The sequence below is a fragment of the Mizuhopecten yessoensis genome, unplaced genomic scaffold (genome assembly GCF_002113885.1).
Source record: "Mizuhopecten yessoensis strain PY_sf001 unplaced genomic scaffold, ASM211388v2 scaffold9651, whole genome shotgun sequence".
NCBI lineage: Eukaryota > Metazoa > Mollusca > Bivalvia > Pectinida > Pectinidae > Mizuhopecten > Mizuhopecten yessoensis.
In genome coordinates, this window is record NW_018408154.1 from 1,016,108 (window position 1) to 1,043,402 (window position 27,295).

The 27,295-nt window shown below is 34.9% G+C and overlaps 2 protein-coding genes across 2 annotated transcripts in view; one reads left to right on the plus strand and one right to left on the minus strand.

The window, feature by feature from the left end:
• Window positions 1-1,836: 1,836 nt before the first annotated feature.
• LOC110458531 lies at window positions 1,837-8,914 on the minus strand. The gene is made up of 7 exons (XM_021510263.1): window positions 8,860-8,914; window positions 7,819-7,943; window positions 6,959-7,043; window positions 5,919-6,145; window positions 2,753-2,864; window positions 2,196-2,312; window positions 1,837-2,047 (listed from the first exon to the last, which is right to left on the minus strand). The coding sequence occupies exons 1-7, from the start codon at window positions 8,912-8,914 to the stop codon at window positions 1,992-1,994; spliced, it is 777 nt and encodes a 258-aa protein (XP_021365938.1). The 3' UTR covers window positions 1,837-1,991.
• Window positions 8,915-11,183: 2,269 nt separating this feature from the next.
• Window positions 11,184-27,295, plus strand: part of LOC110458546 (solute carrier family 43 member 3-like) — a 30,815-nt gene continuing 14,703 nt past the window's right edge. Inside the window, exons 1-5 of the mRNA XM_021510297.1 lie at window positions 11,184-11,566; window positions 23,993-24,582; window positions 25,130-25,176; window positions 26,195-26,271; window positions 26,614-26,706. Of these exons, the coding sequence (XP_021365972.1) occupies window positions 24,134-24,582; window positions 25,130-25,176; window positions 26,195-26,271; window positions 26,614-26,706 (666 nt within the window). The 5' untranslated portion in view covers window positions 11,184-11,566; window positions 23,993-24,133. The remainder of the gene's footprint in view (window positions 11,567-23,992; window positions 24,583-25,129; window positions 25,177-26,194; window positions 26,272-26,613; window positions 26,707-27,295) is intronic.

Consider the following 27,295-nt stretch of genomic DNA (forward strand, 5'->3'; position numbering starts at 1 on the left):
GAGGAAATAATATAAAAAGTATTAAAATAATTGTATACAGGATTTGATAAAGCGCCCTATCCAGCTAACATAAGCCACTCTAAAGCGCTTTACAGTACATTAATCTATACAATTTTGAGGAATTCGCAGGAGCTGCCTTATCAGGCGCTTACTACTAGTCCTATATGCCACCTGGCTAATATCTCCCTAAATGTGTATGACTGCGTGTGTGCTGGAGATGTAATGGGTTTTTTTTCAATTCAAATATACTGCCTATAAAATGAGTAAAAACTACTTACCTTGCAATATCGGCACGTCTGTGAAAATCCGAGATAATCGCGAATCAGCGAGACAGCACTAGAGAGTGAGGGCACGATATCCGATCACTTATTGATATGAAAAACCCTTAATTCGTATGAAATAGGTTCAACTTTTATGAAAAATATATCATTGATAAAAACAAAATTCATTTCTATAATATTGTGTCGCAATGTACCTATCTGGAAAAAAAGAACGTTGATGATTCCGTTTGTTGTCCCCTTATTCTGATTTTGTAGGCCTACCACAGTGTACTGAGTTCTGAGTACATGTAACGTGATCAACTCTTTATATCTCACAGACATCTGGGCGCTTCCACGTGTGACGTTTTCAACAGTTTCAACTTCGTGTCAAAGAAAGCTTGTAAATTAATATAAAGTTTTGTCATCAACCTGTACATATTCTGAATTAAATCTTCTATCTGTAGCCATTCATCAACATATTGGTTCAACAAACGGAATGTCTAAGGTAGCATAGATATAGAGTATAGTTAATGAATAATATAAAGTATACATAAAATACATTAATAATTAATATGAAAAACAGTTAGTTGACGTTAAACATGACAACTTGATATGAAATATGATGAATTGATACAAACAATATCAATTTGAAACATGGTAAATTACATGCCATACAATCAATTAATAGAAATCATTTTAATTGGCATAAAACAATATGATCCTATAAAATTCCAAACGTGGTGAAATTAGTTTAACTTCCACTTCAAATACTTGGTGATTGCATTTCCAGAAAATCAAACGAGTTATCTTTCTTGAACTGATATTGTTGACGTGTCATCATAAAATGTTGTGACTATGAAAGCCCTTATCTTTACCCTTGGGTAAGACAGACAAAACATTGCTGACCAGAAGTGCCATATGTCTAATGGGGACGGAAAAGAATTAATGGCATCATGAATTCAAACTGAATAGGTGATATTCATATAGTTAATCGGTGATACGCCTTTGATTAATTGAAGATGTCAGTTAAATTAACTGACTGCCATTATAATGAATCGATGATAATTATCATCATATTGAAATTTAAATGAAATAAAGAGTAAAGCGAGCCAGAAAATGTAAACCTACATATTTAGCGACACTCTTGTCTAGGCGCCATTTCTTTTGGGTTCGAAATACTGCCCTTACCTATAATTGCGCTTAATGCAGTTTCGATTTATTGTTTTATGTTTCATTACATATATTTCACGGAGCATAGCGCTAAAATTTGAGTGCGCCAAAACAAGAACGTTTACAGTGAAAACAAACAATACAACACATACAGAATATAACCATACACACAGTTAATTAACAGTGTAAGTCATCTCTAATGTTTACAGTAACGATGCTCTTTGAAGCCCACTCTTTCTCGTTCGATGAACCAACCACGTATTCCGTCTTTGCGTATTGCAGAGTTATCTTCTCTTGAGAACAGGTATTGATTGTTACGTCATTGGTTTGTGAGAGGAACGTCATCAATTTTTGAGAAAATGACGTAATTTTCTCACACAAACCAATGACGTAACAATCGATACCTGTTCTCAAGTGAAGATAACTCTGCAATTCGCAAAGACGGAATTGACACATGTACTTGATGGATGAAACAATTGTGTAGTGTTAGTGATGATGGTATGATACGTCGTGTTTACTTCCAACGTAGCCTCGTGGCGAGATGTACACCACCTCACTAATTTATGATGTATGCGTCAATACAGAGGCATTCCTGATAACCATTTCATTGAAACACACTGAAATGTACGAAAGGTAGGACCTATTGAATTTTTCAAAAATGAAATCCTATATTAATCCTTATATAATCAACGAACAATTAAACTTGTTTCAAACCTCGACGTTTTTCGAAGGAATACCAAGAAGTGGCGATAAGTGCGTACTCACGTCTACAAACTTCGCCTCGGAGGATGTAACCTTCATTACACGTATCGCATTTGCCGTTTTGACAGGAAACTCGCCTTACTTCAGCACAGTTTGGGATGGAATCATTCCAGTAACAATCTACAAACAAAGTATGCACAACAGCAGTAAAAAAAGCGTTGATAACCAAAGTTTAAGTTATCTCGGTAATGACATCAAAGTTAATGGTAGCTATGTACAGCAACAATCAATTAAGCGTTAACAACCAAAGTTGAAGTTATCTCGGTAATGCTATCTAAACACAAAGGTGGTTTTGTAAAGAACAATATACCGATGAAACGTAAATAATCAGAGTTTGAGTTATTCCAATCATACTATACCGAAGTCCGAAGTTAGATAGTTCCAGTAATAAAGTCAAAAGGTAGGTTATTGCAGTGATATGACATTCAGGGACTTGTCGTTCGAGTAGTGCTATGAAGCCATATCGATGTATAAAATCAGAAGATTGGCCATTTCAAAAATAATGGATATTATATATTATATACAGTCGAGGAGACCAATTATATAAATATAACTCATACTCAGAGAGTTGAGCGTCCATGATGGTTTACTGTCGTCCGCTGGTTGGTCGTTCTGTATCCAGCAGTTACACTCAAATGTATATGGGCGACCATTGTCATCCTCCAGAACCACCTATACAGAGGACATATGGATGTAAGCGACATAAGGTATGTAAATCACTATTCCAAACAGTTAACATTTTAGAAAATTCACGGAAAAAGTAAATTTTTGTGTTTGGGTTAGATCACATGACTTTTACCGTAAACTTTATATAAACTTCATATTTAAGCTAAAAACTTGTTGAAGACTTTAACGAGAAACTGATATATCAAATTACACATCAAATTAAACATGTACAACATGTGTTTATTACTTTTAATTGATCGATTAGTTAACTCTACGTTAAAACCCATGCCAAGGTCGTTAATTAGGTCATAGCGCAGGCCCGTGAGGCATTTTGAAGTTTCTAAGCCTATGCACTGAAGATTCTTTAGGGGTGCTACAAATATCAGTAAGTTCGGATTGGATCGAGCTGTGGAATATTTCCTCTGTTCCGGAAACACTTTTTGTTCTATTAGGTTTTCAGTTAGATCACCTATACTCATGTTCTAATAGGGTTTCAGTTAGATCACCTATACTCATGTTCTATTATGTTTTCAGTTTGATCACCTATACTCATGTTCGATTAGGTTTTCAGTTAGATCACCTATACTCATGCTCTATTAGGTTTTCAGTTAGATCACCTATACTCCTGTTCTATTAGGTTTTCAGTTAGATCACCTAGACTCATGTTCTATTAGGTTTTCAGTTAGATCATCTATACTCATGTTCTATTAGGTTTTCAGTTAGACCACCTATACTCATGTTCTATTAGGTTTTCAGTTATATCACCTATTCTCATGTTCTATTAGGTTTTCAGTTTGATCCCCTATACTCATGTTCTATTAGGTTTTCAGTTTGATCCCCTATACTCATGTTCTATTAGGTTTTCAGTTTGATCCCCTATACTCATGTTCTATTAGGTTTTCAGTTTGATCGCCTATACTCATGTTCTATTAGGTTTTCAGTTTGATCGCCTATACTCCTGTTCTATTAGGTTTTCAGTTAGACCACCTATACTCATGTTCTATTAGGTTTTCAGTAAGATCACCTATACTCATGTTCTATTAGGTTTTCAGTTATATCACCTATTCTCATGTTCTATTAGGTTTTCAGTTAGATCATCTATACTCATGTTCTATTAGGTTTTCAGTTAGATCGCCTATACTCATGTTCTATTAGGTTTTCAGTTAGACCACCTATACTCATGTTCTATTAGGTTTTCAGTTGGATCACCTATACTCATGTTCTATTAGGTTTTCAGTAAGATCACCTATACTCATGTTCTATTAGGTTTCCAGTTAGATCACCTATACTCATGTTCTATTAGGTTTCCAGTTAGATCACCTATACTCATGTTCTATTAGGTCTTCAGTTAGATCACCTATACTCATGTTCTATTATGTTTTCAGTTAGATCACCTATTCTCATGTTCTATTAGGTTTTCAGTTATATCACCTATTCTCATGTTCTATTAGGTTTTCAGTTTGATCACCTATACTCATGTTCTATTAGGTTTTCAGTTAGATCACCAATAATCATGCAAATATAAAGAAATTAACGACATACTGTGGTGCACTTCAATTTAACAATGACTTTTCTTGGCTTGTATTTTGTGACATTTCCTAAGTCTTTTATAGGATTTGACAGGCAGGTCTTCTTACTAAAGTGGAGTTTTACATCAGCGGAAAACGTTTTACTCGGATTTTATTGTTCTCCTTCTGGTATTTCAATTAAATAAATGATATATACGATAACCTGAAGCATCAAATAATCCGAAATCAGAAAAATCTTAACAGAATATATAAAGGTGTTTGTTTTATCAATTCTTGTATGGGTGTTATGTTTGGGCTGGATGTTCAAAAACTGACGTAGAACTGCTACACAATGAAATGTTTGCTCTCCTATGCTGGTAGAGATCTGTACACTCAGGAAGTGGGTGAGAGACAATAGCTCCGAAACGAACCCGTAAAAACCAACATCTTTTCTTTCATGTCATTGTACACACCCTCCTGAAAATGCACAGTATTTTTGGGTTGCATGTAACGGAATTCGAAGAAACATTCTCTTGAATAAGTTAAGGGACTCGGACGATAACTCTTTGGATGGTTTTGTAGAGAAATGAAGCCTTCTTTATATGTTTACACCTGGTTAAAAGTGTGTAGGAGATCGTTCTCATTGGTTAATATTTTATTCTGGAATCTTCTTTAATATCGCCCCATTGTAATTTGTGGCAGTGGAATTGAGTTTAGACTACGGATAAATAAAATCGAACTTTCTTTAGTAAAATTATTTATGTTGTCCTTTTGGTGTTGTAAAAATCTTTGACGAAACTGAAATCTTAAAAATATTCTAAAATCTAATTCTTTTTCAACTAATTGAAAAATGCTTTTCATAAAGCACCAGTCAAAGGGACATTACTCTTGTTAATGCTTCATGTAATACAGATTCACTATGCAAACAGTTGTTGTCAAGGTAACAAAGCAAGAGATAAGTTATAAAATAAACAAACAAAGAAACATTCTGTAAAAAAAAGTTAGGGATCAAAACTTGACCCAACAGTTTACAAGACGTAAAATAATACAACGGGACATAAGCGATGTAGGACTTAAAAAAGGAAAATTTATAGCACAATATGATCATAAAGTAGGCGACTAATAAAGACGAAAATTTTGACAAATAACAGATTCAAACAGATAAACAGATAAAAGTTAAAAGGATTAGATAAAACATATGAAAAGATCCAGTGTGATATTAAGTGCCTAATTGTATTGGTATTTATGGAACTATGTTACATTTTATATTAGATAATATTATATTATTTATAAATGTAACACTAATTTAAATAAAATCTACCAGAAAAAGGTACCTGCCAAATTAAAAATTAGAATTGAAATCAAAGCAGAAACAATATCCAACGGGAAATATATGCGGTAAAAGTTCGTGAGCGTGGATTTTTTTTTTTTTTTTTTTAACTTAAAAAAAGGTGTATTATACATGGAATACCTTAAAATCAGCCAATCATTGATTATATCAATGAGGACTTCTGTGGCATAAGTAGGACAGCGATTTGTACACATAGCGTACCTTTTGAACACGCATCCCATCATTCCTTGTCTGGTATAAGCGGATAATGTTGATTTTTCCAAAATCTCCATCTAGATCAATTCGTCTTATCTCACCAGGTCGGAAATTGTTGCCGAGGTTTATATTGGGAAGGCTGTTAGCTGTACCTTGCACGTCCAATAGGAGTGTGTCACTAGATGCAGAGTACTCCCTAGTACCAATGAAAACACTGACATGCCATAATGCACCTGATAAAAGAACAAATCTAGGATATGATTATAACGTAGCAGGCTTATCATCACAAGGATCGTCAAAACCTACAGAGGCACCTAACATCCAATGTCAATGACATGCGAGGATTCATCATAATCTACTACAAAGTCATCAAACACTTAATGTTAAATCAAACGAGGATTCGTCATAATCTACTGCAAAGTCATCAAACATCTAATGTTAAATCAAACGAGGATTTGTCATAATCTACTACAAAGTCATCAAACATCCAATGTTAAAATCATACAAGGATTTGTCATAATCTACTACAAAGTCATGAAACATTTGCCCGACACAATGAAATATGATATTGATTAAATCTTCGCCCGGTCAATGGTATAGGACTGATATTTATTAATTATTTACCCCTTCTATGTAATATATCTTATAGTTATTTACCCCTTCTATGTAATATATCTTATAGTTATTTACCTCTTCTACGTAATATATCTTATAGTTATTTATCCCTTCTATGTAATATATCTTATAGTTATTTACCCCTTCTATGTAATATATCTTATAGTTATTTACCCCTTCTATGTAATATTTCTTATAGTTATTTACCCCTTCTATGTAATATATATTATGGTTATTTACCCCTTCTATGTAATATATCTTATAGTTATTTACCCCTTCTATGTAATATATCTTATGGTTATTTACCCCTTCTATGTAATATATCTTATGGTTATGAAATATCTGTCTCACTCAATGGAAAACAACTAACATTCATTAAAATAATAATAGTTGTCCAGTTGTGGCCATGTAGAGATTACTGAAACACTCACCTTGGCTGGTCTGTATACCAACGACTACTCCCAGGAAAAGCAAGTGCAAAGTCGGCTTCATATCGAACCGTTCCACCACCTCCACCTTAAATGGAAAAATTTATCACATCTCCAAAACACAAGTGTAAAAACCGAATTCACAGCCCACCGGAAAAGTAAAAAAAATAAAGAGACAGCAAACTAAGGGTTAACAAATGCTCTTCCCCAAACCTAAAAAGGATGAAATAAATGAATGATGTTGAACTAGGTTGTCCTCTTCCACAAATGTTACCTTTTATAATACCCCCCCCCCCCCCCCCCCCCCCCCCCCCCCCCCNCACACACACACACACACATACCTGTCTAACGAAAACAGTACCATTTCTTAAATAATTATTAAAATAAAGGGATCACCTTTCCAAGCTTGGCTTGTCGATGCAGAAAGTAAAAAGCATAACCTTTTTACTGCATCTTAAGGCCATTCCATCAAGAAAATTGAAAACCATGAACTAAATCATCCGAAACACACGTAGAAATAAAGCGAATGAGGGAAGTAAGGTTTAATGATATACAAAAACAAAATCATACATACAAGTGTTGACAGCTGTTCTGGCTGTGTCAGTGGGGGAAAAAATTAACAAAAACTAAATCTACAAGTTTGGACAATTGTAATGATAAAAAATAACTTAATCGAAATCTACAAGTATTGACAACTGTAATGATTCAAATAAACAAAATCAAAATGTACAAGTTTTGACGACTATACTGGCTGTTTCAGTGAGATAAAACGGACAAAATCAAACCTATAAATGTTGACAACGATTGTTCTGGTGAGGTATAATGCTAGAATGCGCCCAGTCAATGAACAAAACCAAACCTACCTTGTCGATGATAATGGTGTACTGACTGTTCTGCTGTGTTGGAGGAATGTCAAGTGCCACGTCAGGCACACACTGTATTATACAGGGTACTCCCGTCTCCTTCCGTTTTAACGGATGTTTTACAGCTAAAGATCAGTCTTACAACACACTCTCCTACATTTAATAATATAACGGATGTCTGATGACAACCGATACAGTAGTAGGCATTGAAGATTAATATTTGTGGCGACATGAAAACTGAGGTATTTTAATTGTTATGTGGACACAGTTATTTAAGGGTTCGTATGTGTTCGTGTACTTTGCTAATTTTCATATTTGCCTAACACGTGTTTTAGGGTTCTTTCCTTTTTATTTCGATCCATGACAAGACTGGCCAGACATAAAGAATAGTCAGGCTGACATTGACACCCTACACAAATAACACTTGCAAACATAATACATACAAATACTGCAGATATACATGTACAGAGATATACATTTCAATATCCTTGTCAAATCTACAAAGACTTATCTTTACTTTTGTATTGAAAGAATTACTTTTATAATGAATCTTCTCTTAACATAATTTATCAAATATCCTAACTCTACATGTATCATAATTCATTATAATTTAACTTTAGGAATAACATGTAAGTAATTACTTGTCAAGCAATAACATTTCATACAAAAAGGGCTTTAAATGATGAAATACATTCACAGTTACTTTTACAAACAGTACACATACTTTAAACCCACAAATAAAATCAACATTATTAGAAAATAAACATTGCACAAATTCACATAGCCCATTTATGGAATGGGGGCACTTTCCACTGGGACTTGGGACTCATTTCAAATGTTTCCCTCCAGCTGTCCTCAGAGTGATATACAATGTAGATCAATATTCTAGAAAAGAAATACAGAACAAATTATAATCAAATGCTTTCGATTTGATAAAATGCAATACTTTACTTTTGTCAAATAGCATTAATTCGATTAGTTACACACATTTAGAAATACAAAATATCACTCTCTATTGATGATCTTAAAATCTGCACATACCTTTGTTCTCTATTTTGACTTCTATAATACATCGTATGTATCCCCCAACCAACATCCATTACTTTGATAGAATAATGTGAAATAGGAACACTTGGAAACTTTTGGTAACCTGTGCGAACAGATAAGTAATCCGTGCGCACTGTTTGGTAACTCGTGCGCACGGTTTAGTAATCCGTTCGCACGGGTTGGTAATCCGTGCGCACGGTTTGGCAACTCGTGCGCACGGTTTAGTAATCCGTGCACACGGTTTGGTAATCCGTGTGCACGGTTTGGTAACTCGTGCGCACGGATTAGTAAATGTTTTACCATGTCCCTTCGTGGATTCCGTATTACACAGCTCTCCTCGAAATCTTCTTTTCTACTGACTTTTGGCGGCAGAAACCCTGACATGACTATAATTCTAGCTGTGACCCCCAAGGACCAATACAATTACAGAATACAGACACACCTAAAAACTGACCAACGGAAATAACTATATAAATAGACAAACAGGTGGACATAACCTAAAACTGGACAGAACCGGCATTTACATAAGCTTATACTCACCTGTCTGGGTCCTGCCTCAGGGCATGTTACAGGGAAGGTATACTGTAGGTCTTCTATAATACATATGTATATATACAAATGTATATTGAAAAGAGACATTTTACAGCCCGCACTCGTGTTGTAGATAGTATGGATATAATGCCATCTGTTTCAACTTTCAACCGTCATAATTTCAACATATTTCCAGTAATCCGGAACAGATGTGAATATTTGAAACGAGGCAGCGAACGTATGATTTTTTTTGATCGTTGTGCTTTAATAAACAGCAATAGACAACCTAAATTCTTAAACGTATTCTAACAATAGATTAAGGTTTGAAAGTAATCATCTAAATGCATGTATATCAAAATGTAATACACCTCGTTGTGGTACTACTTGTAACCGTATTAAACAACGAAGTGATGTTAAAGTTCAAAAATGGTTTTAACTTAAAAAACCCATATGAATTGTAAGTCTAGTAATGTAATCTACGCATTGATTTGAAGCAATTGTTCTGAATTTTATATATCGGTTAAACGGGCGGTGAGCTACGAACAATAATGCCAGCACATAGACAACAGATACGAACAGACAGCTTAAGATTTTACACGTTAGTAAACACTCACACAATTGTGCTGATGACAATTTTTAGATATTTCCTATTTATCAAATAAACAATGCAAACGTATTTCAAACGTGAGGCTAAGGAAGCTGAATTCATCAAACTTCTTAGACCCATTTTTAACAGTAATGTTTGAATAACATTTTAAAGTGTTCTTACTGCATGTAACGTTTAAGGTAACGCTCAGTTTTCTATGTGTTGGTTACTTTGCATTATCGCTCAAATTTTATCGAAACAAACACTGAAATGTCTCACTTATACAGATAATTGTTTTTCACATTAGCTTTAAATCATATCATGACAACTACCACGGAATTAGTTATCTAAGTCCGTGCAACTACGCAATACAATATATGTCCCGTACACTGGCAGTCCTCGCACTCGGCCTTTCCGTACAACAACCACGTAGCTAAACACGTTTAATAAAGTGCATATACCTGTACACTTTGTTAAAATTGGTAACTTATCAATTCGGGTAATATTAATAACTAATTAGTATTGTGCAAAGCTTATATTCTCGTTGTTAGCCCTATCCGGATACACACAACCGTCAACACACTATTACTCACGCCACATAAAAACTTTCCGGAATCCGCTACCCGGCACACCGTTTTTTCGTTATCTAGCCCGAGTGTCAATAGCCACTCCGTAAAAGGCTTAATTAAAACAAGTGGAGAGCAGATTTTGAAGGACTCAAAAAACAATTAAATTAAAAAAAAAAAATGGTTGTAAAGCTTAAGGAATAAACTTGAAATTCAAAATGTGTTGCATTTGCGATGTCTAAGTCTTGTTCAAAATTTAGGTTAAGAGGTTCGGAAAAAGATTGATTTTTTATGTAGGTATGTGGGATATGTAAGTATGTGAGATATGGATATGTAGAATTGAGTGTCAGAACGTCGGTAACGAGTCAGTCATTATGTAGGTATGTGGGATATGTGGGTATGTGGGATATGTAGGTATGTGGGTTATGGATATTTTCCCCGAATGTGTAGAATGTGGGTCACAGCTGAGGCTTTGGAGATTTTCTGACACCAAATTCTGCATCCGAGTGTTACATATATACAAATCTTGTTTACCTACATATGATAGACTCTCATTGTTTTAACAGTAAGAGTTATCACAATTGTGTATTAATATTGAAGTATGCATATCATGTTCGGTGGGTAGCTCACGGTAAGATGGCTGAACATAATCTTATGCAGTTTGTTAAAAGTCTTAACCACTACGGCACAATATATATCATACGTTTATCTTGAATTCGCGTTAAAGGGAACGACACTAAGGCTGTCCTGCACAGTGGCACTGTACGTGTGTATGTGTTTGTGACATATTGACGTTCAATACATTGTGATTACAGACCGTATATCCTACACTTCCTGTCAGGAACTTCAATGACCTAGCCGGGACTCAAAAGGGCGCAGATTGGGGATAACGAGACTGTGGAATTACTTGTTTTGGACTTTTACTTGTTTTGGACTTAAAAAGGCCAGTGTCGAACTATTGTTGACCTCTGACGGAGGTCTAACGGTACGGTAAACCACGCCCTAAATCAAGACATAGGTAAGTGTGCAATGTAGTTTAAACAATATCTGCAGACACGAGGTATTTGAAGTAAGTTTGATATGGTAATAATTTGAAGATATTTATCGCTACACAACGACCACCTGTGTTAAATCTTGTTTTGATACAATACAGGGAAGCAGGCGAGTTAACACTGGTTTGATGCTGGGTATGAAAGGTTCTTGTATATTCATCGTTAACTATTGATCACACGGCAAAAGTATATATAGCATTTAACCGACTAATAGATTTAAGGTAAGCGTTTATTATTATGTAAAATGTTAATATGTTTACTCAGCATGAAATTTAGTCTTCTTGGTTAGTTATTTGTAAATCGAAATGGTTTCCGATTCTGTGGACAAATGAACGTGTCGTATCAACCTTACTTGTCATAACAGTAAACAGCTGTGTTTTACCTATCTTAGTTATGTCCACTGCCAGATGTCCACGTGTTCCTGACAATAAGGTATATGTCACCCGCATACTTAAGTTGTCCTCACTATCGCGGCCTATCTAACCCGCCTAGTGTACACTTATACACCTGTAAGTATCTCCATTAATAACGTTTTGGTGGAACACTTTAAATAGTATACATTAGCTCGTGGTCAGTCACTTCCTTTATAATGTGTTTAACAAAAACTGACCTGCTGAATACATAACAGTCCAGTTCATTTTTATAAATAGAAGGTTCCCTGCTTCGGTGAGTATGACAGGGTACAGCCAATAGTTACAGACTGTTTGTAATACATGTACACCTGTCTATACTGATTGTGATTTACGTTCACCGCTTGCATTGTCAGGTAAGCATTTCTTTATTTAATCTAGTATAACATGCTCCCGCATCCTTCCCAGATTTGAATTTGTTACCTCATTCATCTGGCTTAGTGTATCTACTAATGTTAAGGGTTAAAATAAGGGAAGCTATTGATAAACATAGGTATATTGTCATAGTGCGTACACACGGGGACATATACTGTTGTATTGTGGGCGGATTGGTCGAGTGGTTAACACTACGGCCTTCCACGCAGACGGCCGGGGTTCGATCCTCGAAGTCGTCGTACGCATGGAATATCCGAGAAAGAGTTTCTCTCCTGCCCACACAACTCCAACAACCCAGGTGGAGTATAAAGCGGTCTGGGGTGGATGTAGCGGTATCTGTGCTGCAGCATTCAAGTGAGGTGGCACTATAAAAGATGCCGTTGGAAGCACGGTCCCATTACAAAACAGAACACAATACATCGCCAGCACACACGCAGGCATACACACATAGGGAGATATTAGCCAGGTGGCATAGGACTAGTAGTTAGCGCCTGATAAGGCAGCTCCTGCGAATTCCTCAAAATTGAATTAATTAATGTATATGATAATTGTATTAATTGTATAACTATGTACTGTAAAGCGCTTTAGAGTGGCTATGTTAGCTAGATAGGGCGCTATATCAAATGTTGTATATTATTATTTTTATTACAAGCTAACCGGTAATAAGATTTATATATATATATTTGATATGCCGCCGTGACTATTCTCAATAATTATGTTTATTGAAGATTTAAAAGAAACCGTAGTTAGGTATACATGTAGCAAACACTAGTGAAAGCAAGTGTGTTTTCTTTTTTTTTATAAAAGCACTGGATAAATTCTTGAGTGTAATCAGCCCAACAGAACCCAAATATAAGTATTGCATTTTACAAACTGATTTTCTATTCATATAGTAACAGTGATAGAGACCTAACCCCCGGGCCTGGAAAGTTGTCCCAAGCAGGCACTTTCTTTGAGAAAGCACTGTATAAAGTCAAGAGTGTAATCAGCCCAAGAGAAATCAAGATATTGTGCATTAGTGCATTAAACAGATTTTCTATTTATAGTGACCCATTGACCTTTGACCACTGCACCTGAAAAGTTATCCTAAGCAGGCACTTTCTTCCAGGAAGGACTCCATAAAATCTGAGTGTAATCAGTCCAACTGATGTTCTATTTATAGTAAGTGACCTTGACCTTTGATATCAAAGGCTGAAAAGGTTAAGCTATCCAAAAACTTAAGCAAACATTTTATTACACTGGATAAAGTCCATGTATGCACACACACAAGGTTCTACACTTAAAGTTGATAAGTTGACTTTAATATTCATATGCTTTTTTTCTGTATGTTATTACCATCTCCATAACATATTGAATAAAGTTGCTTAGTGTTTAAATTGAATCAGTTGTTGATTTTCTAAATATAGCAACAGTGACCTTGGCCTGACCTTGGAACCCTGAAACACAAGAGTACACCCATATTTGACTATGTATAAAGTTTGACCAAAATCCGTGAAAGAATGAAGTTGCTAAGTGTTTAAATTGAATCAGTTGATGATTTTCTATATGTAGCAAGTGTGACCTTGGATCCCTGAAATACAACGATTTATGAAGTATACTCATACTTAAAACTGTCAAAGAATGAAGTTGCTTAGTGTATACATTGAATCCAGACAGGACGTGACGGACGGGATGATTTTCTATATATAGCAAATGTGACATTGGCCTTGACCTTGGATCCCTGAAATACAAAGATCCGAAGTATACCCATACTTGACCTTTGTACAAAGTTTGACCAAAATCTGCCAATGAATGAAGTTGCTAAGTGTTAACATTGAATCGGGATGCGATGCGTCGCGATGGGACGGGGCAGGACGCCACACCAGGGTAAAAGCTCACTTGTCCTTGGCAGATGAGCTAAAAACAGATAGAAGGACAGACAGACGTAAAATTTGATTACTATAGATGTGCAGGGGTCCTAACAACAAATTGTGTAATTGAATTGGAGAATCCCCCTTTGGGACCCCTCTCCTCCCCCTAGGGAGCCAGGGTATTATGAGAGAGACCCTCTGTTAAATGGCATTCAGTCTTCTTAACCAAGTAATGCTCCAGACCATTGGTTTGAAAACATCATCAAGCCATACAGAAGGACTTCAAAGGATGTACTGTATCAGGTGACTTATGTCCTCGCAACAGCCAGGGTCATATGAGGACGGGTGTCACCTATAGAAGAAAACTGCAATTTGAAGGAAGTGCATGTGTTGACGGAAAAATATAGTTACTTATAAGAATTTCCTATGTGCAAAGGGCTATAACTCCAGAAAAAATAGAACATGGACACTGGATTCTAACTCAAACTGTAATCCATTATCCATGTATACTAAGTTGCAAATAATATGGAAAGTGCAAAAGGGCCATAACTCCAGTCACAAATGGAATTTTAATACATAGTTCCAACTCTGTAATCTATTATGATAAAGCACAAACAAAGTTTCAAATTGATTTGGCAAGCTGTAGCGAAATAAGTCCAAAAAAAAGTTTATTTTGATAATTTCCTATGTGCGAAGGGTCATAACTCAAGCAAAAAAAGGAATATTAACACGGGGTTTGAACTCAAACTTTAATCCATTATGACAAAGCCACATATTCGGTAACAAATTGATGTTGCAAGTGGTAGCGAAAAAAAGTCTGGGAAAACATTAATTATAAGATTTCTTATGTGCAAAGGGCCATAACTCCAGCAACAAATGAAATATTGACACAGGGTTTGGACTCTAACTGTAATCCATTATGATCAAGCCACATACTACCAGTGGCAAGCAGTAACGAACAAAGTATGGCAAACAGTTAATTATGAGAACTTTCAATGTGTGAAGGGCCATACATATAACTCCAGCAAAAACATAAAATATCGTCACGTGGTTGGATCTTGATCTGTAATCTGTTATGATTAAGCCACATACAAAGTTATAAATTGTTATGGTAAATGGTGGCGACAAAAAGTCTGGAAAACTTAAATGTGACTGCCGCCGCCAATGACAACGCGCGGTCCGCCATGCTTCTCAGGCGGCATGACTAATAAGGGAAGGCAGAACAGTGAAGAAAGAAAGGAAAAATGTAAGATCCCAAGTGTGTTGCAATGGGGGCAGAAGATCTATTTTGGTCTGTTCAATGTCCCTCAAGTAGTAGGCATGAAAGAAAATTCCTTTCAGGGGGCCAACTTTTAGCCCCTCCCCCCTTCCCCCTCATGTACATTGTATGTAAATTTTGGTTTGACAGATTTTGACAGATTCGATGACTCAAGCAGAAAACAATTTGAATCATGTCATCTTGAAAAAGAAAGTGAAGGGACATAACTCTTTATGTAGACTCCAATTTATGTAATTTGTGCTGATCTGACAGATCTGTCAATTCAAGATCTATCTGTACACCAAATTCAAGAAGAATTACACATTATTATATGTTTCGCATGTCTGAAATTGTCTGACATTGTTAGTATGGTAAGTTTTAGCAAAACTTCAAAACTATCTAGAATTTCTGGATATTGTTTTCCAAAAACATCAGGAAGAAAATCTAAATTTTATAGAAAGTGGTAGCTATGGGAGCACCCTATATATGTTATAAACATAAAAACATTGGTACCTTGCAAAACAATCAGCAAATTTCGCAAATTCACCAATTCTCAAAGGAAGACAATCAATCATAACTGCACCTAGTACATAGCAAGTGTTCCTAGTTTAAAAACAGAGAGTATGAGTATTACTTTAAACAAATTTTAAATTATATAAGAAATAATTCTCAGGGACACCATCTAAATGAAAATTAATTGATTGATATAACAGTGGAGATGCATAAAAAATCCTCCCCACACGGAAAGTAAAACAAACATTACAGTAAAATGTTCAAACCTGACCTGCAAGGTGTAAAGTTTCACCTTTTGGCCTTGCTATGTAACTTTCAGCTTTCTTGTGCATTTTTAAATATCTTCCATTCTCATCAGATGTATATGAAGTGCATAACAAATAGAAAAATAAAAATATGAATGATAAACTGCCAGAATAAGATGTATAGGAAAGCAAACAAAGGGGCACAACTCATCGAGTTCGTGGAAATCCAGCCCTTCCTTTCTTCTATTTTTAGGATGCTTCTACACCAAAGTCAAATAACTTTGGCTACTTCAACTTCTTACAGGTCAATGACCCTTGATGAGACTTATTGTCAAAAGTCAGACCAAAAAATATTGCAGTACAATTTTATGTAAACTTATGTATTAGTGGATTTGAACACCACTGTAAATATGAATGTTGAACAGAAATATTTTAACATTTAAGCGAACACATCTATTTTTGTTTACAATCCTTTTAAAAACAGATTTAGGGAAAGAAGAGTTTAAATGTTGTTTGTTGATGTTTAGTGGATCAAAGAGATACATGCATAACATTTGTTTTAAACAGTATTCTAAAAGATATGATTAAGGTTTCAGAGTCTTTTCAGTTATCAGCATCTTGTGAGGAAACTCCATGTATTGTAGCAGAAAAATGTCAACAAATAATAAGAAGTGTAGTGCAGTTGATATAGAAAGTTCAATTCCTGCTATATAATTGTAGTAAAATTGTCAAAGAATCAGATATTTGGCTGACCTTTCTTATACATATGACTTAAAAGCGGTTGCAAGGATTTATAAAACCCAAAAAACAAACTGATTCCTATCCCTTATACAGAGAACAGTGTGGGAATATAGATGAACTGAAGTATTGAAAATAACGTCCGGTAACTCGGGTAAAATGGACTTCCATCATGATTTTACATATTCATAATGTGTTTATACAGCCTCCCTTAAGAAAAACACATTCCATACATGTTTTCAGCCTGTTTTTGTTGTCATTATCTGTCCAGCCTGTAACATCTCATCTTTGCTAGCCAAGCGTTCATTTTGTATTCACATATTCATGTAATCAACCTTAGCGGATTTAGCCTTGTTCTCCAAGCTTTCAAATGATTGAATCTGGCACAGGGATTTGGCACGAATTACCATCCTATGGTCCACATATTTTTTTTTATATCATACATTATATAATACACATATATGTGAACTGAGGGTTAGAAATTAATACCAAGTCCCTGTGCATGTAAATAATAATGGCGGCGCCCAGTAACAAGTTGCCTTGTCGACCATGTCATGATTTATGTAAAACAACAAAGGAGGACAATACTTATAGAAACATTTTCTGTATATGATCAGTTGGTAGAGATAATTGGCCATATTCTAACTGTAAATGATAACCAAGGGAAATACATAGGCGACCAGTGCTGAAATAACATTGAAAGTTTAAAGTTTTGCTAGTAAAGTGTCTATGCAAGGTGGTAGGGGAGGGACATTAAACACAAGGCTAAATCTGCCAATGTTGATTAGTACAAATTTAAATTATGAACCCTTGGCTATTGGAGATGGTGAGATAAAGAGGTTCGATCGTAAAATAAGATGTGTCTTCAGCAGTATGCTCCAATGAAATTAAACTATAAAGTCAGCACCAGTCCTGCGCTATCACAAGGAGACAAACATGAACATACCACTCCAGACTCCCAAAACACAAATTAGTTATGCACAAACTCACCACGCGCAATGGGGGAGGCCGTCCTTAGATGACAATGTTGATAGGACGTACATTAAACAATACTTAATCAAACCTGAAGTTTATTTTGACATAAAGATCTTATTGATTTGGTAATTTCATGGAAATGATGACTTGTTATTTTAAACAAATGATTTGTTAATTTCAGCTTGCATGCACTGTATGAATGTTATTTTAATAACATTGTACCCATATGAATCCATGATTGTCGTGAAGTGGTGCTTTATTTGAATTTAATACATTTGATGCTCTATTACCTGACCTGGAACGCATTTATCTTAATCCTTCGACAATTACAATGCTGTGGTATATGTGTACATAGTTTAAGCGTCTGCGAGACCAGCTGTTCTAACCTACAAACGTCCAGGTGACGAGAAAGAACACGAGAGGAATGTTTTTGATTTTTGACAGGAGCTGTAGGCAATTCACACTTTTCAATTTGTAATAATCTTCTTTTTGGATAACGACGCTTTAATTTGTAAGCAAAAAATACATCACTGGCGTCACAAGCAGCATTAATACTAAAAACTGTCTTTTAATATTAACGGCTACCAAACCCGTGCTCCTGGTCACAAATAAATGCTATGTCCCAATCACCTGCCCTTTGGACTGGTTTTTAAGTAAATTGTTTAAGTGCCAAATTTTGTACAGCATGATTATTTAGCCTCTTTATCTTAATCCTTCCAACGTAGGTATCTTGTGATAAAATTTGTTGTTTGCCTTGCACTGTTACAATGTTTTACCATATATATATATATATATATATATTTGTCGAAATAAGAGCCCCTGAGAGCTTATGTTAACTATGACATGTATTCAACGTAAAATAATGATTCTATGCTTTTATCTGATAATTTTAAGATAAAAACAACACACACAAGCTTTTAATCACGCACTTTTCCTAGAATGCGCCTATGTTTAATCTTTGGCACGATGAAGGACACAAGTTAAGTTATACTGTTGATGCCGACATATAGAATGTATTTGGATTATGATAGATGAACAACATCGCAAGAAATTTCTTGTATGTTTTGTATACCGTCCTCCTAGTGTAAATGCTGCATGGATTGATTTGTTTGACAATATGGTTGAAGGAGCATTGAGTGAAAATTTGGACTTAGTATTAATTGGTGACTTTAATATTGACCTTATGAAAGATTCTAAAAACTCCAAGTGGGAGGATTTCATTATTGCCCATGATTTGACGCAGTTAATAACACAGCCAACCAGGGTCACTGATACCTCCTCAACCATTATTGATCATATATATGTAAATAACACAGATATTGTTTCTTATGTGAATGTCCCTTGTATAGCAGCAAGTGATCATTTTCCTGTTTGTATGACATTATACCAAAACTCAACCAAAGCAGGAAACATGATAACACATGTACATAATACTATCAAGTATAGATGTTTTAAAAAATTTAAGGATGATGATTTTGTAAATGAATTAACAGCATCAAATCTAGATGAAATTATGCAGAAAACTGAACCTGATTATGCACTCTCATATCTTAGTGAATTGATTATAAAAAATCTTAACAAACATGTTCCTATCAAGTCAAAAAGAGTCAAAAGAAACAAACAACCTGAATGGTTTAATGAAGAAATAACAAATGCAAGGAATTTAAGAGATACTTATCATAAAAGAAAAGATTGGGCAAGTTACAGATTTTGGAGAAATAAGACCAGTGCAATGATTTTAAAAGCAAAGAAGGATATGTTCAAAAATGCAATATCAGAGAATAGGCCAAGTGCTATTTTATGGAAACACCTTAAAAGCATGTCAAAATGTGCAGATCATGGTCCTATCCCTACTCAACTTAAATGTGATGACGGCACGACCACCAATGACAAACAGGACATTATAGAAAAATTAAACACTCACTTTGTAAATGTATCTAATATAGTAGAAAAGAAGGAATTTGATTGTATTGATCACATCGAAATGGAACAACATATGACATCATCTATACGAATATACGAAATCCGTTCCGTATTCCTTACATAACTTGTAAAGAAGTTGACACATATATAAGTAAACTTGATGATACAAAAGCCACTGGATGTGATGGAATTGGACCAAAAATTATCAAATTATGTAGACATATTATCACGCCCTATCTAACACACATCATAAATCTCAGTATATCCCGAGCATGTTTCCCATCTTCCTTAAAAGAAGCAAGAGTGACACCGCTACATAAAGGTGGTGATCAAGATAATATGAATAATTATAGACCCATATCTATATTGCCCACTTTTTCAAAAATATTTGAGAAACATATTACAAACCATCTTTATAAATACTTAACGAAATATGACCTGTTACACACTTCACAGTCAGGTTTTAGGGCAAAACATTCATGTCAGACTGCTCTTGTCCACCTAATTGATAAATGGATTGACAGTATTGATAAAAATGAAATAGTAGGTACTATATTTATAGACTTAAATAAGGCTTTTGATTTAGTAGATCATAATATCCTTCTACACAAACTAAAGATTTTAAACATGACTTCATCAAGTCTGGATTGGTTCTCATCTTATCTACAAAACAGAGTCCAAACAGTTAGAGCAGGCAGCATATCTTCTTCTTTCCAGACAATCAAAGCTGGAGTACCGCAAGGATCCATACTTGGTCCATTAATGTTTATTATCTATATTAATGATATGCCACTTTATGTGAAAAAATGCCTTGTAGATATGTATGCAGATGACAGTACCCTGCATGTAGAGGGAAATAACTCTATTGATATTGCCACAAATCTTCAGGAGAACCTGAATCATGTATTGAGATGGTGTACAAATAACAACATGAAACTTAACCAGCAAAAGACTACTAGTATGATCATTGCAAATAAGCATAAACTCTCCATTCAAAGTCCATTAAAACTGTATGTCAATGGAGAAGAAATTATGTCGTCGTCCTGTCAAAAGGTTTTGGGCATATATATCGAAGAAAATCTTAGTTGGACAACCCAGGTAAAAAAGGTTTCTTCCAAATTGGCAATTGCTGTTGCATTACTTAGAAAAATGAGTGGATATCTGACTACAGAAGCCAGGAAAGTTTATTATAACTCGTATATTCTCCCAATACTCGACTATGCAGCTATTGTGTGGGGAAATGGGTTATCAAAAGAGCAAACCACTCAAATTATAAAAATTCAAAAAAAAGCTCTACGTATTATTTTAAATCTACCTATGTTAACACCAAGTAAAAGCCTTTTTGAGGAAAATAATACTCTGCCATTCACATTCAGAGTAAAATACCACACATGTATATTAGTCTACAAATCTTTAAATGATATGGCACCTGATTACATTAAAGCTGGTCTAAATAGGTGTACTGACACGTATAGATATGGATTAAGATCTACATCTCAACAAAATCTAATATTGCCAAGACCAAATTCTGAATTATTCAAAAAGTCATTTACTTACACTGGAGCAATGTTGTGGAATAATTTACCGGTCAATATTAAAAATACGACCACAGTTTGTTCTTTCAAGAAACACCTTAGGCAGCATCTGCTATCTCTATATTTAAATGAGTAATGTTATTCACACAGGTAACTGTCAAAATTTACAAAGTTTCTGTGAACGTATTGTTACCTTGTACTTTGATGTTAATTTTTGTACATATACATATGCTCAATTATATTAAAACTGTATTCCTCAGGGAAAGAATGCTGTGTGTACGAATGAGCAAAGAGTTTATGTGTCAAATAGTTTGTTTACTGTTTTTATCTGTATAATAATTTGATATTATTCACGATACGTTCGTTCAGATATAGACAATAGTGCATGTATCGTTTATCTAGTCAGCAGATTAGTCTGATTACCAAATATTCATAAACAATAGTAGCGTTCAGTAATCTTACATAATGTTTATTTGTTTTCCATGATTTTGTAGTTAGCATACTAATCTGTTTTAATGTCAGTTAACATGTTTGTATGATGTTTGAGAGGGCCATATGGAAGATTAGTCTTGTACTAAATATGTAACCCTCCTTAAATAAAGATATTATTATTATTATTATTACAAATGTATGTAAACTGTAAAACGAAAGTAGGTCTGCGCGATCGCAAACATTTAATGCTGATATTCTCGCATAAATGTCAGTTAGTACTTGATGTGATAGCAATGGATTAAACGAGTGTTACCTTGTGTTGTATTCTAGCACATCAGTGTCTCAATACATACTGTATTAATCTGTAAATGTTCGATAAACGTCTGTTTATTAATACTGTCCTGATTATGTTGTGAGGTATTTCCGGGTCACGTTCTCGTATCAAGTGCGCTTCCGGTTACGTCATAAAATGCAATTTTTCAATTCACAAAATCTTGATATTTATTAATTAAAGATAGTTTAGAGAATAAACGAGTTAATAAAAACAATATCAATACATTGTAAATATTATTTTCTTGAATGTTTGCGAAGCAGACGATGTTTGATCAAAATCTCGAAACTAGAACATTTTTTCAAAAAAAAATGTGTTTTAAGAGGAAAAATCAATTTGTTCTTTTATGAATTAATGAAAGTGATACAAAAAAGAAATATAGTTAATAATTGATGGTAAATTTATCAAAAACATCATCCTTAGAGAGTATATTCTGGGCATGATCGTTTAGAAGCTTTGCAATACTTCAAACTCTGTCAAACGCGCATCAGCTCGAGATTAGGCGCCTGTTTACAAAATGGCCACTGGAAGTAGCAAGGCGGATTAAATTGGAACTTCAATTGTGAATATTTCGGCAAGTAAACATTGTTCACAAAGCCCATGTGGTGTGTTCATCTAATTTAGTCAAGATGTACTCAGACCAGTCGTTGTTTAGTCGCTAGGGTCATTCACAAAAAAAATTAGTATTATTATATAAACTTATTGACATTCAATGTCTAGACACCAGTTTCCGCGCGTTATGTATTCCGCGCAGACATTTTATCAAGCTATATCTCGTAACTATGGGACCTGCTGGACACAACATAAGGATATTGTAGACGTTTGGCCATCGTCTGTAAACTGACAAAAAAAAAATACCGGAAGTTCGTCAGGAAAACAAGAATTAATCACTGATTAAAAAACACGCATAGATATGCAGTTTTGCTTAATGCTCTTTTTATCTTTTTATGAACCCATACCTGAAAAAACGGTGATATATTTCATTCATGAACCAGTCTTTTTTGTAGTCTGACAAACGTACGAAAATGTCGTATGCAAATTAGGCCACATCTCCTCACCGATTTTTTTCCACTTCCGAAGAGTCAATGAGACATTCTTATTTCGATAAACAGTGTTTTCAATGAAACGTAAACCTTGTAATGCAACGAACTTCCAAATTTCACTAATTTCAAACAGAACAAAATGAGAAATAACTTGCCATCAACCAAAACCGATATAAAACTGCAGAAAAAAATTTAATAACAGATTCTATATTATAACTAAATAAATATAACAAATAAAATTATAAAATAACATGAATTCGTTCAATTTGACACCTTGAAAAATCAATTAAAAATGTAAAATTGAAAAAAAAAAATGTTTTGAATATTAACTTGACGATCAAAGATTTTTTTTGTTATTCCAAACGAAGCTTTTGTTCTTGCAGGTCACTGTAGAGAATTTCTTTTTAGTGAATTCGAGTTATCTTTCTTTGAACACTAAATCAAAATAGACACACGAAACATATGACGGCTACTTCCAGCGGGAGAAATTTGCTAAAAATTGTTTGTTCTGATTTTTTTAAAATACAGTTTTATATTGCATTTTTTTTGTTTCCTTTAGTAGATTGTATACATGTTTATGACAGTCATCCGTAATTTCAACAGTGTTCTGCCGATATGAGTACGAAATCGCGGATGCTTCTTAAGTGCGCGGAAACCGGTAACCCGAGGATATTGTAATTATACTAGTTTCTGTTAGTCTTGATAAACAGATGGCAATCTATTTGTACACAAAGTTATGTAATACCATGCTACCTTTATTTAAGGTATTCGACAGCTTTAAGAGGTAACCGTCCACAGAAAACGTTCAGATTGATACGCAGAAATAGTCGAGGGAGTTCCCGTACTGATGTGATTTATAGACGGAAAAATACCAACAGGGGCATCGTTCTTTCCATGTGTTTAAAATGTCTCTGATAGCGTTAAACACCCGCTACCGGAAGCTGTTCGCCATCGTGTGGGCCCTAATAGAGATACTTCTGTTCGCTGGGCTCTTCTTTGGCTGGGGTACACTGGTTTTCATGTTAAAGGAGGAAGGAGTGTACGGACATCTTTGTGAAAACGAGGCGATTGGATCAGGGCATAGATTTGGAGTGTCAGGACTCGGAACCGTGAATGAAGATCAATTGAATTTAACTACGGTGGGATATGAAGTCTACAGTACAAATGTTACCCACGGATTTAAACATAACAACACAGGCAGCACCAGACGGCATAATGTGGTAGGATGTCCGGCTCAGGACAAGGTTTTCAACTTGGGCTTCACCATGGTCAGTGGGCTTTGGCCATTCTTCTACGGTTTACTCGGCCAACTTGGTCACAGGTTCGGAACTCGCTTTCTTAGACTAAGCAGCATGTAAGTTTGACAGATTATGGCACTCAAAATCGTCTCTCTCTTAATTTAGATTCAGAAGCATATTAGCAACAAATTCTAAGAACTCGGTTGTAAGGACCTCAAACTCGGCAACATAGACTTAATGTCTATCACACTGATCTTTCAGAGAACGTTAAAAAATACATATCGACAGGTATTGTCCAAGAATTCGAGCAAATCCCTTCAATAATCCCTATGTTTATTGACCTGATTATATAAAATAATTAAATATCGTCAGATAATCTTGTCGTTTTTCAAGGGAATCCATGTCAATAATTCATTTGTTCATATTTTGTCCTTGTTTTATTGAGTTTGAGTTCGAAGATGTTTTCGATCACACTTCGGTTTATTTAATTGTACTTTTTTATTTGAACTTTATTTCCGTTCTGCTACTTGAATTGCTACTGATTTGTTATTTTGATAATGAATGGAATTTAAGAGTTTTGTTAATCGTGTTGGTAAATTGGGTTTATTGATTTAATTTGGTAAAATTATGTTCTCATTCTCAACACATATCTTTTTGTTTCAGATTAAGTTTCATTTCCGGTTCTTTATTTGTTGCCTTTACGACACCAGGTAGGTGTGCTTCAGAAAGAATTGAAACACATATCCTTATAATCTGTAATGCTATGCAACCCAGTTTCTTAAAAAGTTATTTTTGTTAAACATCAATATTTATCAATGTCCACAGTATAGGTATATGTTAACTACAAATTATAACCTATGTAAGCTCGGGTAAAGACAAGGCCTGCTTCACCTCACTGCATGATCGTAAGAGACGACTAATGTTGGATTCCCTGCAGAATCGGTGGTCTTCTGGGTCTTCTACGAAAGGGACATAGAAGAGACCAAATTTGATACGCTGCCCCCATCCAAACACTTTAGGTCTTGTTCGTTTCATATATTTGTTTTCTTCTTTCTTTTATATCGACTTTCTCTAACTGGCGGTGTCTCTCTAGGCGTCCGCCCGATACGACACTGGTTGTAGCGAGGACGTTAAACCCAAACAGACACACTGCATATTGTATACACTACAACTACATAATATAGCTGTAGAACATATTTTTTACACATTAACTTGGTTTAGATGTTATCAGGGGCCGCGGTGATAAAGTGGTAACTAGTGTAAGGCGTCTGACATTCTGCTACCACTGGCCCTCCTCCACTGGGTCGCGGTGGCCATGTGGTTAAGGCGTCTGACATTCTGCTACCACTGGCCCTCCACCACTGGGTCACGTGGTTACTCTCCGGAAACTCCGGCTTTCCTCCACCACAAAAACCTGGCACGACCTTAAATGACCATAGCTGTAAATAGTAGGTAAAAAACAAATAGAATAAAAGTACAGATGTGGTACATAATGCCTGCCCTATAACGTGGTACAGCTGTAGTATGGGTAAACATGATATTGCGTAAGAATATTTGATATTGTCAAAGTAGTGAAAAAAATTAAAAGCAAAAGCATAGAAAACTTGCTAGAAAAACTTATGGGAGAAACCTAGTTGAGTAATACACAAAGTGCAACATGAAATATAGGAAATTTACCATATTACTTGATTGTATAAATAATTAACAATGTAATTAATCGTGCAACAGAACTTCCATGGCTGGCCTTTATCGGACTCTTTATGTACGGCATATCCGGATGTAGTCTTTTATTCTCTAACTTCCAGGTAATTATAGATAATGTCCTACGTTCTGGTTTAAAAATATTATTTTTCAAGTTTCCCTTTCAATTTTTTCAATCAAGAAAAATTGCTATGTATATAATATTAATTCGTAACCTGATATTGAGATAACTTTAATGTCATGTGACAGATGCATATCTAAATTGGTTTCATCAGCCGTATTGACAATGCGTTACAATATTTTGAATAACATAATTCATTTTATGACATAAAATTTGATGTTAATCCATTTTAGTATATCTTCAAACTTGTGTTTCGGACTGGATTGTATTTAAATAAAAAAAACTGTTCTTTTAATCTATCACATGCTTCAATTCTTCAAAACAGCTGTCCTACCTGTTCACGCGCGGTCGGTTACTTGTGTGCAGTTTGATGACCGGATCGTTTGATTCCTCCATCGCCACTCAGTTATACATCAAGGTAGAATAAAAAATCCTATACATCATGATTGTTTTTAGAAGTACCTTAACATTAACAGACTAGATTAACGTAAACCTACATCAAGATAAATAAAAGTAACCTTACATCAAGGTAGATTAAAGAAATCCTACATCAAGGTAGATTTAAGTAATCCTACATCAATGCAGAGTTAAGTAATCCTACATCAAGATTAATTAAAGTAACCTTACATCAAGGTAGAGTTAAGAAATGTTACATCAAGATAGAGTTAAGTAATCCTACATCAAGGTAGAGTTAAGTAATCCTGCATCAAGGTAGAGTTAAGTAATCCTACATCAAGGTAGATTATAGTAATCCTACATCAAGGTAGAGTTAAGTAATCCTACATCAAGGTAGAGTTAAGTAATCCTACATCAAGGTAGATTATAGTGATCCTAAATCAAGGTAGGGTTAAGTAATCCTAAATCAAGGTAGAGTTAAGTAATGTTACATCAATGCAGAGTTAAGTAACCCTACATCAAGGTAGATTATAGTAATCCTACATCAAGGCAGAGTTAAGTAATGTTACATCAAGGTAGAGTTAAGTAATCCTACATCAAGGTAGAGTTAA

Excerpts from the sequence above, each read along its gene's own strand:
- LOC110458531 (XM_021510263.1), bottom strand. The coding sequence starts at position 8,914 with ATGTTGGTTGGGGGATACATACGATGTATTATAGAAGTCAAAATAGAG. Across the intron at positions 7,944-8,859 it reads AGTCAAAATAGAGAACAAAG|CTGTAAAACATCCGTTAAAA; the intron begins GTATGTGCAGAT and ends ACTGATCTTTAG. Across the intron at positions 7,044-7,818 it reads ACACCATTATCATCGACAAG|GTGGAGGTGGTGGAACGGTT; the intron begins GTAGGTTTGGTT and ends TTTCCATTTAAG.